The 10,713-nt window shown below is 45.3% G+C and overlaps 1 protein-coding gene across 1 annotated transcript in view; it reads left to right on the top strand.

Moving 5' to 3' along the window:
* The first annotated feature begins 8,519 nt into the window (after nt 1–8,519).
* The window catches only part of DHX15 (DEAH-box helicase 15), a 58,202-nt gene continuing 56,008 nt past the window's right edge, over nt 8,520–10,713 (top strand). The window contains exon 1 of the mRNA XM_003826833.5: nt 8,520–10,027. Coding sequence (XP_003826881.2) covers nt 9,678–10,027 — 350 coding nt within the window. The 5' untranslated portion in view covers nt 8,520–9,677. The remainder of the gene's footprint in view (nt 10,028–10,713) is intronic.

The raw sequence follows: 10,713 nt of genomic DNA, 5'->3' as shown, positions 1-10,713 counted from the left end.
CTCTGCCTGAGCCACGGGGACATCTTTCTTAGCTTTTCATTGTGCAAACTGAGTGGGTTTCTGGAGGAAAACCCATTAAAGTCTGGTGGTCTCCCTAACATTAAAATACCCAGGAGTTTCTCATCATCGACAGTTCATACTCAGACTCTAGAAATTTGTCAAAGTAACCACTTAAGTGTTTCTACCAATTTATGGTTCTGGTTGCTTCTGCTCAAAGTAAGCAGACCTCTGCTGTGACTCTTTGAACTTGCACGTCTCTTCAGATTTCAGCATGGCAGTTTACCCTGCAACCTGGTTCTCTAATGGCTCTAAGAAAAGCCATTGGTTTTCAGTTTGTTCAGCTTTTCTTGTAAGAAAGGGAGCAGTAACTTCCAAGCTCTTTACACGCCAGAGCTGAAACTGGTAATTCCACCCTGGGCTGTTTTTTATTTAGTATCTTGGCTGAGTTTTCAGGGGATGGGAAGTGTGTGCAACTTCCTAAACTTCCACTTGGAATTCCCCAGTATGATAGCTCTTACCCCTTACAGATCCAGAATTTAATATGGGGGTTGCACAAACTACTAATGATGTTTATTCTATGTGTATGTTTGTATACTGGGGGCATAGCAAGTAGTTTGAGAATGCTGTAGACTTACCATGAGCTGGACCTGGGCCAGACATCCAGTCTCGATTTCCATATATCTCCATGCTAAGAAAGGGCCAATAATGAAACTCTGAGTCTCTTGGTATCAATGTCATTTTACACACTGTGTCCATGATGTCCTTGAAATCGTTAGATATTCCCTTTTCTCCAGTGTATGGCTACCTAAGTAAATGGCTGTAGATCACTTGAGGGAAGGACTTGGGGAATTATTACTGTGTACACTTGTGCTGGTGCTGCAGAGTTCTTTCTTCTAGGGACATGCCCTCTCCCTCCAATTAAATATATTCTAGGTCCAAAAACTGGTTCAAGTCCAGAAACTGGGCAAGTGATCATGACTTTGTATCAGAGCATCAGCCTTTAACTTCTTGATCATCCATTGTTGGCTTAATTTGGTTGTTCAGATTGAAGACTTTCTTTGATGGTTGCCCATTTCTTTTGCTCCAGATGGCTTATTTGTCATCTCCAAAACATCTGTGGGTAAAGCTCCCTGGACTGCCGCTCTTGCCTTGCAGTGTCCATTTGGCTGTTGAAGTTTGAGTGCCATCATGTCACTTCAGTGTTACAAGGTTCCATCATTTCTACTGTTCTCAGTGAACCCAGTTCTGAAATGGTATCTTCTGTCTTCACCCTGGACTACAGGGAGAACCACTGCTGAGTCTTAGAGTGATGCTGATTCCTCTCTAACCAGATAATGCCTTATTGATTTGGTAAGTGGTGTATTCTCTGAACTTTCCTTTGAAATATATTCATCTATTGGGTTTTCCATTTTTATATAAGTATATTCATTCTAGCAAGCTCACTTCTTTGAGCCATTTAGTCCCTCCTTACAATGTAAACCAAAGCAGTTTTGGCATCTCTATGTAACCAGGTGTACTGTGAGCCATTGATTTCTCTGTGCTTCTAGATGACATCCCAAGTGTGTTCACACTATCACCCAGGATCCTTGCATGAGTGTTAAATCTTGTATGCTAGGAGAGTATTACCAACTTGATAAATTCTCCCTTATCTGACTGTATGCTCCACCTCCCCACCCTGACATTCATAACCTTCAGAATTTGGTCCTTGGCCAGACGTGGTGGCTCACGCCTGTAATCTCAGCACTTTGGGAGGCTGAGGTGGGCAGATCACCTGAGGTTGGGAGTTCAAGACCAGCCTGACCAACATGGAGAAACCCCATCTCTACTAAAAACACAAAATTAGCTGGGCGTGGTGGCACATGCCTGTAATCCCAGCTACTCAGGAGGCTGAGGCAGGAGAATCACTTGAATCCAGGAGGTGGAGGTTGCAGTGAGCCAAGATCGCGCCATTGCACTCCGGTCTGGGCAACAAGAGCGAAACTCTATCTCAAAAAAAAAAAAAAAAAAAAAAGAATTTGGTCCTGTGCCAACTCTCCTGGTTCCTGCTGGTACCTGTTGGCTGGGTCCTACAGCTTCTTTGAGTAGGATTGTATGCCAATATTATGTGTCCTCTGATGTATTAGTCTGTTCCCACGCTGCTAATAAAGACATACCCAAGACTTGGTAATTTATAAAGGAAAGAGGTTTAATGGACTCACAGTTCCACATGGCTGGGGAGGCCTCACAATCATGGCAGAAGGCAAAGGAGGAGCAAAGGCACATCTTACATGGTGGCAGGCAAGAGAGCATGTGCAGGGGAACTCCCCTTTATAAAACCATCAGATCTCCTGAGACTTACTCACTATCAGTAGAACAGAATGGGAAAGACTCATCCCCATGATTCAATTACCCCCCGACCAGGTTTCTCCCAAGACACGTGGAAATTATGGGAACACCAATTCAAGATGAGATTTGGGTTAGGACACAGCCACACCGTATCAGATGTTCTTGGAATATCATATGTAGTGATATGACCTTGTATCATGTGATACTTATATACTTTTTTCTGCCTTCCCACTGTAAGAAATGGCAGTCAAAGGAACTTTACTCACAGAAGTTTTGGAGACAATAAATTAAATAAGGCATCTGGAGGAAAATAAATGGACAAACGTCAAAGGAAGTTCTCAATCTGAACAACCAAATTAAGCCAAAGATGGATGCTTATGATATACTTATATCATATGTAGTGATGTCCCTGGAATATCATATGCAGTGACTTCCTGGTTTATGTATCCTGAAAAGGGTGGTAGATGTTATTCTGCAGAGAGGAAACCTCTGCATCATTTTACAAGAGAGGAACACGAGCTTTTAATACAGAAAAGTAGAGTACTTTGGCAGACTCAGTGGGTTGAGGGGAATCTAGGGATTAAAAATTTTTCAAGTACATCAACCCAAATGTCCCCACCCATGTGTCAGAGTCCCACTATTTCCCATCCAGGGTCCTAACCTTGGTATATCACAATTGCCTAAGTGGAGAGTTTAATCTTCTTTGGAAGTTTCCACTTAATTTTCTGCTACTATTATGTTTAAGTCCTGGAACTGCCTTTCAGTTTTCTCTGCCTTTCCACTGCAAGAAATGAAAACCTTTTTATATGCTCCCTCATAGGATTTCTGGTTTTCATGCTTAGTTTTGAATTGCAGATAAATAACTTCCAGCCTTTCATTATCTCTCCCCAAAATATTAATTCTACTTAGCAATAGCCATCAAATTCTAGGGAGCTTATAGTTACTAGTTCCCCCATATGTGAGAACTGCATGCCTTTTGCAGTACACCACATGCTTTTTTCCCAGTAAGCTACAGGTGAAAGTTTTGACAATTGCCCTGCTTCCTTGTGTCCTACCTCCACCACAGATTCATTGCCAGCCAGCAATGGGTGACCAACTCCAAAATCCAATCATAATGTCTGCTTTCTTTCTGGCACCACTTCTGGCACCAAATCTTTTAGGTCAGCTTCCATGAAAACTAGACTCTGAGGCAAAGATTAGCATTTAGAATGTTTATTAAGAAGTACATTTAGGATCAATATCAGTGGAAAGAAAAGATAAAAGTAGAATCAGATAAGGAAAAGTTGACTGTGATGCTGTTGCATGACAATGAATTTGACTGGCCTTTATCCCTGGTTCACGGGATTGGTTCATTTTAAATCCTTGGGGTCTCCCAAGTTGTAAGAGTATCTTTGTTGCTCTCTTTAGTGAATATGCAGTGACTTCCTGGTTTATGTGTCCTGGTTTATATATTCCCTTTATTCTCTTTATGTATTCCCTTTATTCTCTTTAGGTTTATGTATTCCCTTTATTCCCTAAAGAGTTACTCTCTTTATGTTGGGCCCTTGGACGACATCTGAATTAGTGCTAAGGAGATAACTCAGGATGGGAACTGGTCATCCCAGAAAGACCAACCATGTGATTAAAGGGTTGAAGCTTTGAGCCACATGTTATCAGCCCAATCTCTTGACCTTTAAGCAGGGAAAGGAGGCTGGAAATTGAGTTGAATCATGGAGCCAATGATTCAGTCAATCAATCATGGCTACATAATGAAACCCCAATAAAAACTGCAGACACTGAAGCTCAGTGGAACATCCTAGTTTGTGAGGACATGGATGTGAGGGAGGGTCACATGTTCTAATTCCATGGGGAGAGGACACAGAGGCTCTGATTTGTTTCCTTTATAATAAAACAGCAACCATAAGTATAGTGCTTTCCTGAGTTTTATAAGTTATTCTAGTAAATTATCAAATATGATGGAATTGTGAGAAACTCTGAATTTGTAGCCAGTTGGGCCGGAGTGCCGGTGGCCTGCAGACCCCTGAACTTATGGATGGTGTCTGGAGTGGGGACATCTTCAGTCTTGCTTGGGACTATGGCCTTAACTTGTGGGATTGGAGGTAACTCTGGATTGTTACTGGCCAAATTGCATTGGGGTACATCAGATGCCATTATAACAAAGGCTTCAGCTGATCCCACAGAGGGTTCAGATGCTCTGAGGCTCACAGTTGTCCTAAGTTGGTAGACAGGCCAGGCCTTTATACCTGTAGAATGTATTCAGGCTGCCCCTGGGCATGGCAGCTTTCTTTAGCCATGGAAGTTTCTGAAGAGGGCTGACACGAGGATTGTGTGCAGGTGGCAAGCACTCCCAGAGCTGAGGGATGTCTCATTATGAAAGTGAGATTTTGATGGCAAGCCATAGCACCACTATAGTTTGTAACTATTTCTGTCTCTTACTAGAGAGAGGATAAGGTGATTAAAAATAGTACTGAAAATTCTTTCAAATTTGTAAGCATTTTGTCGCTAAAGAGGATTCAAAGAGGGAGACTGGTGGATTGATCCTGGCAAATCCTCATGAGTGATCATGTTGTTTTCCCACTTAAATCTCATTTCTGTTTTCCTCTTGTTTTAGGAAGGATAAAGGCTTACCTCCTCAGCAGGACTCCTCAGATGGGGCATGATATGCCCTGTTCTTGCATCTGCAGGATCACAGATGACAAATTCCTCATCTCAACACATCCATGTTGTTTTCTCTGTCTGTGGGTCGCGCCTGACTTTTTAAAGCTTCAGGGCCTTTGCACAGGCTGTTTCCTCTGCTTGGAATGCTTTCTGCCCTCTCTGCCTGGACAATTTGCATTCTTTTTTTTTTTTTTTTTTTTTTTTTGAGATGGAGTTTTGCTCCTGTTGCCCAGGCTGGAGGGCAATGGTGTGACCTTGGCTGACTGCAACCTCCGCCTCCTGGGTTCAAGCAATTCTCCCACCTTAGCCTCCCGAGTAGCTGGGATTACAGGTATGCGCCACTATGCCTGGCTAATTTTGTATTTTTAGTAGAGATGGGGTTTCTCCATGTTGGTCAGGCTGGTCTTGAGCTTCTGACCTCAGGTGATCTGCCTGCCTTGGCCTCCCAAAGTGCTGGGATTGCATTTATTTTTAAGGTTTTTGTCGAAATGTTTCTTTCTCAGAGAGGCATTCCCTAACCCTCAATGTAGATCAAGTCCACTTGTTATATGCTCTCACAATGCCTGTCGTCTGTAGCTGGCCTTTTCAGCACTTATCATCGTGATAACAACATAGTTATTTATGTGTTTAGCTGTTCAGTGCCTGTCTCTCTCCCTCTGCCACGTTTTATGAAGGCAAGAACTATGGCTATTTTCTTCTTTCCTCTTTCCCCAGCACTTAACTCAATGCCTGACATGGGAGCTTAATACATATTTGTTGATTGAATAAATAAATGGTAAAAGTGATACTGTACAATGGTCAATAGTGCGGCTCTAGAGTTGGACTGGGTTCAAATAATCCAAATCCCCACTTGTCCACTGAGAGTTCTGTAAACTAGTTCTCTACATGGACAATGCAGAAGTTTTATCAGTTCATGTTCATCTTGTCAGACTGGGAGAACTTATCCTCAGTAACTACACCTTAGACGAATAAAGTGGAACGAGAATATCTATTTATCAGCCGCAGCAGAACATAGCAATTAAGCACACACACTGTCTGGGCTGAATCTCAGAACTGTCATCTTGGCCAAAATACTTGCCTCTTTGAGTAACAGTTTCCTCAGCTGTAAATAAGAGTAATTCATTGGACTAAACTTGAAGTTGCTGTAAGTCTCAAATAGGCTCAAATGTGTAAGGAACAGCATCTGGCTCATAGTGCTTTGTATGTGTTTGCTATTAGCAATTATTTTTTATTAATTTAGGTTGACTTGAGACCCTGCAGCTGGTTAGCTGCATAAGACATTTCCTCCAGGTGAGAAAGTCCATGTCATAGGCCAGAGGGTTGTCTAGTAGAAAAAGAGTAACAGTAAGGGAAATAGGATATTATCTGGAAATATTTCCAGCCAAGTTGTGGAGGGCCTGGTGGGTGCCTTTTGTCTACTCCAGGGATAATGATGTCTGAAAATCCAGGGTGGATCATTTAGACCTAGAATTCTACCTTTCTTCCCAAGGAGTGTGCACATCCTGGCAGCCTCTGGCCACTTGTTCCCCTTATTCTAGATTCCAGAGAGGTCACTATCCTTTGATAAGTAGGGCCTTTCTCTTTCCTTCTTTCCTTCCTTTCTTCCTTTCTTCTTTCCTTCCTTTCTTCCTTTCTTTCTTTCCTTCTTTCCTTCCTTTCTGTCTTTCTCTCTTTCTTTCTTTCTGATGGCGTCTTGCTCTGTTGCCCAGGCTGGAGTGCAGTGGCACAATCTTGGCTCACTGCGACCTCAACCTCCCGGGTTCAAGTGATTCTCCTGCCTCAGCCTCCTGAGTAGCTGGGATTACAGGCATGTGCCACTATGCCTGGCTCATTTTTGTATTTTTAGTAGAGACGGGGTTTCACCATGTTGGTCAGCCTGGTCTCGAACTCCTGACCTCATGATCCATCTGCCTCGGCCTCCCAAAGTGCTGGAATTACAGGTGTGAACCACCGTGCCTGCCCAGGGCCTTTCTTTAATTGTTCAGGTCACAACACAACTGATGAGGTTATGGTTTTCTTTAGCTGTAACCTAGGCCCAAGGGAAAAGTCTCATCACCTTGATTTCAGTTCCTCTTTCATCATTTATGAGAGGCTGACATCTGAGTGGAGCACTTCTGCAGGTAGAATTCTAACCTTTTTCCCTGATTATTTCTCCAAAATTTTAGAGCACTTTATAGCAGTCATCAAACTGGAAACCTGAAGACTGAGATTTTAATACTTCAAGTGAAATCTGTATTTTATTCTGACTTCGATACCAACTGATTGTGTGAACTTCAATAAGAACTAGGGGTTCAGTTTCCCTCATTTGTAAAATTAAGCAAAAAGAGAAAAATCAGATGGAATCCAGTGATTATACATCATGATCTGAAAAAAGTCAACACAATTGTCCCTCAGTATCCACTGGGGATTGGTTCCAGGAGAAACTGCCGACACTAAAGTCCGTGGAGGTTCAAGTGTCTGATATAAAATAGTACAGTATTTGCATATAACCTATGCACATTCTTCTGTATACTTAATCATCACTAGATCACTTATAATACCTAATACAATGTAACTGCTATGGAAATAGCTGTTATACTGTATTGTTTAAGAAATAAGAGCAAGAAAAAGTCTGTACATGTTCAATACAGATGCAACCATCCATTTTTAAAGAAAAATATATTTTTGATTTGCAGTTGATTGAATCCAGGGATAAGGAACCCACAGATAATAGAAGGCCAACTCATCATTTTAATTTCAGTTTTTTCCTATACATATGTAATTATGATAAAGTGTAACTTATAAATTAGGCACAGTAAGATATTAACAACTAATAATAAAACATTTATAACAACATACAGACAGTCCTGACTTACAATTGTTTGACCAGATTTTTTGACTTCACGATGGGTTTATCGGTAAATTAACTGCATCTTCAACTTACAACATTTTCAATTTACGATGGCTTTGCGATGGCCATCACCCCATCATAAGTCAAGGAGAATCTATACTGTAATAGAAGCTATGTGAATGTGGTCTTTCTCTCAGAATATCTTACTGTACTGTGAAAGCAAAACCAGGGACAAAGTAGGGACTATGGTACATTTAGGATAGAAAGTTGTACTGAATATTTCACAAGTGAAAAATATACTCATTTTTCTTTGTGTTGACTTTCCAATGTGGATTTGGTACAAAAAAATAAAAACCCTCCTTACCAATTGCTGGCTGGGTGCAGTGGCTCACGCCTGTAATCCCAGCACTTTGGGAGGCCGAGGTGGGCAGATCACTTGAGGTCCGGAGTTCAAGATCAGCCTGGCCAGCATGGCGACACCTCGTCTCTACGTCTCTACTAAAAATACCAAAATTAGCCGGGCGCGTAGCCGGGCGCGGTGGTGGGCGCTTATAATCCCAGCTAGGAGGGAGGCTGAGGCAGGAGAATGGCTTAAACCCGGGAGGCGGAGGTTGCAGTGAGCTGAGATTGCGCCACTGTCCTCCAGCCTGGGCGACAGAGCAAGACTGTCTCAAAACAAACACACAAACCCCTCATCAGTTGCAATATTTAAGTTGCATTTAATCCTAGCAATTGCAGTCCTGAGACTTGGATAAGAACCAGAGTATGGTCTTCCAGGGCAGCCAAACCAAGCCATTCCATGAACAACAGAGATCACCCTGCTGCAGATGGTCCACAGATCTTTTCTTGTGCATTTCTTCTGGGAACAAATGCAACTGAGGAAGCAGAGATATTCTAGGGGGAGAGATCCACAAAAATCCTTAAAGTCATCTTGCCCCACCTCCTTGTTATGGCTTTAGGTACAGCCCTTATGGCTAGGAGATGTAACCTTCCTCAGCCTTTGCGTCTACGACTACAAAATAACAACTACCTTGCAGGGTGTTATTTAACACTGCGAAAGTGCATTAATAGGCACAGAAAGAAAAACAAAAAACAAAAAAGCAAATTGTGCCCTCACTGCGAATTCTCTGTATTCTAGTTAAAAACATCTATAGCTTGGGTGCATGGTGTCCGTGCTGGGCAAGAAAAGGGCAAAATAGATCATGACAAGCCTTAACATTTTCTCACTGCAGTTTCCTCACTGCAATTGATTTTTTTTTCTTTCAAGTCGGAGTCTTGTTCTGTCGTCCAGGCTGGAGTGCACTGGTGTGATCTCGTCTCACCGCAACCTCCGCCTCCCAGGTTCAAGCGATTCTCCTGCCTCAGCCTACCGAGTAGCTGGGATTACAGGCGTACGCCACCACGCCCAGCTAATTTTTGTATTTTTAGTAGAGACGGGGTTTCACCGTGTTGGCCAGGCTGGTCTCGAACCCCTGACCTCGTGATCCACCCGCCTCGGTCTCCCAAAGCGTTGGGATTACAGGCGTGAACCATCGCGCGGCCCCTCACTGCAACTGAGGGTAGCGCAGTGGCCGCGAGTTCCAGATCTGGAGTTACTAAATAGCTGGGTTCCAATCCCGGCTCTGCCACTTATTAGCTGTACGATCTTCATTCGTTTCTCAACCTCTCTGGGTCTGAGATTCCCTTAAAGCCGGGGTAATAGAATAGGATTTCCTAACTAGGACTAGACTTTCTCAATTTCTTGACTCAGAGGGGCAAGAATAGCCTGAAATGGAAAGTGAAGGCCTTCAGGTTCTTCCTAACAGCCGCTCCGAGGAGGGGAAAGCTACAGGAAGAGGGAGGAGACCCAAGAAAGGTCGGACCAATGAGGCAGCGGGCGGGACAGGAGTTCCCGCCTTTGGGCGTCGTGCGCGCGCACCTCGCTCACACGCACACTCGCACGCACGCACGCTGCGGAAGCGCGCGCGCGCGCAGGCCCAGCCCTCGTCGCCGCCGCCATTTTAGCTGCTGGTTCCGGCCGCACCGTGTGGGCTGTAGTAGCGGGAGGGGTGGGGGTCCTCCAGAGTTAAGTGGCTGTCCTCGACTGTGCCCATACAGCAGCCAGCTTTCTTCCTTAATAACTGCCCGTTCGAAGAGTGCGAGGATGTCCAAGCGGCACCGGTTGGACCTAGGGGAGGATTACCCCTCTGGCAAGAAGCGTGCGGGGACCGATGGGTAAGCCAGGCCGGGGGCGCGAGGCGGCAGCTCGGGCTTTGTTGGGGTCCTGGCAGGGAGCGGGCCGGGGCTGGCCTGGCCGAGCGGGTCCTGGAGCCGGAGCCTTTGTTTCCCTCTGGGCTGGGTTCACTAGCGGCGGGTAGGAGAAGCGCGGCGCCCGTTCGGCCCGGCAAGGGCGCGGGGGGTTGCGTGCGACGGGGCCGCTGCCCTGCCCAGTCCGGAGGGTGGAGAGGCCTGCAGTGGCCATGAGGGCGCCTCCTCCCCCAGGCCGAACCGAGCGGGAGTCACTTGCGAGGGCGTCGGGCGGGAGTGAACCGCGGACCTCGTGGCCTCGGTTCCCGAGGAAGGCCTGGAGCCGGAGGAGAGGGTGGGGGAGGGCGCGGCGGGAGTATTCGCTTCCAAGGGCAGCAGGCACTTCCCAGGCAGAGGGGCCGTGGGGAGGGCCTGAGTGGGGGCGCGGCCAGGCACTCCAGACGGGAAAGGCGGAGGGCGGAAAGTGAGAGCAGCGCGTGGATCCTAATGTAGGCTGGGATGGGGGTGGCGGGAGTTGAGAGAAGCCAGCAAATAGGGAGTTCTCGGGGGAGGTGGGAGTAGAGGACCTGCCGGGAGAAAGGAAAACGTGGAGTAATATACCTGATGGGCTGGAAGGCTGGTGTTTTGGGGCGACTGAGTTTATAGTTTGGCGG

The sequence above is a fragment of the Pan paniscus genome, chromosome 3 (assembly GCF_029289425.2).
Source record: "Pan paniscus chromosome 3, NHGRI_mPanPan1-v2.0_pri, whole genome shotgun sequence".
Lineage (NCBI taxonomy): Eukaryota > Metazoa > Chordata > Mammalia > Primates > Hominidae > Pan > Pan paniscus.
The sequence above is the reverse complement of the archived record's forward strand: the minus strand, read 5'-3'. Positions and strand labels throughout refer to the sequence as shown.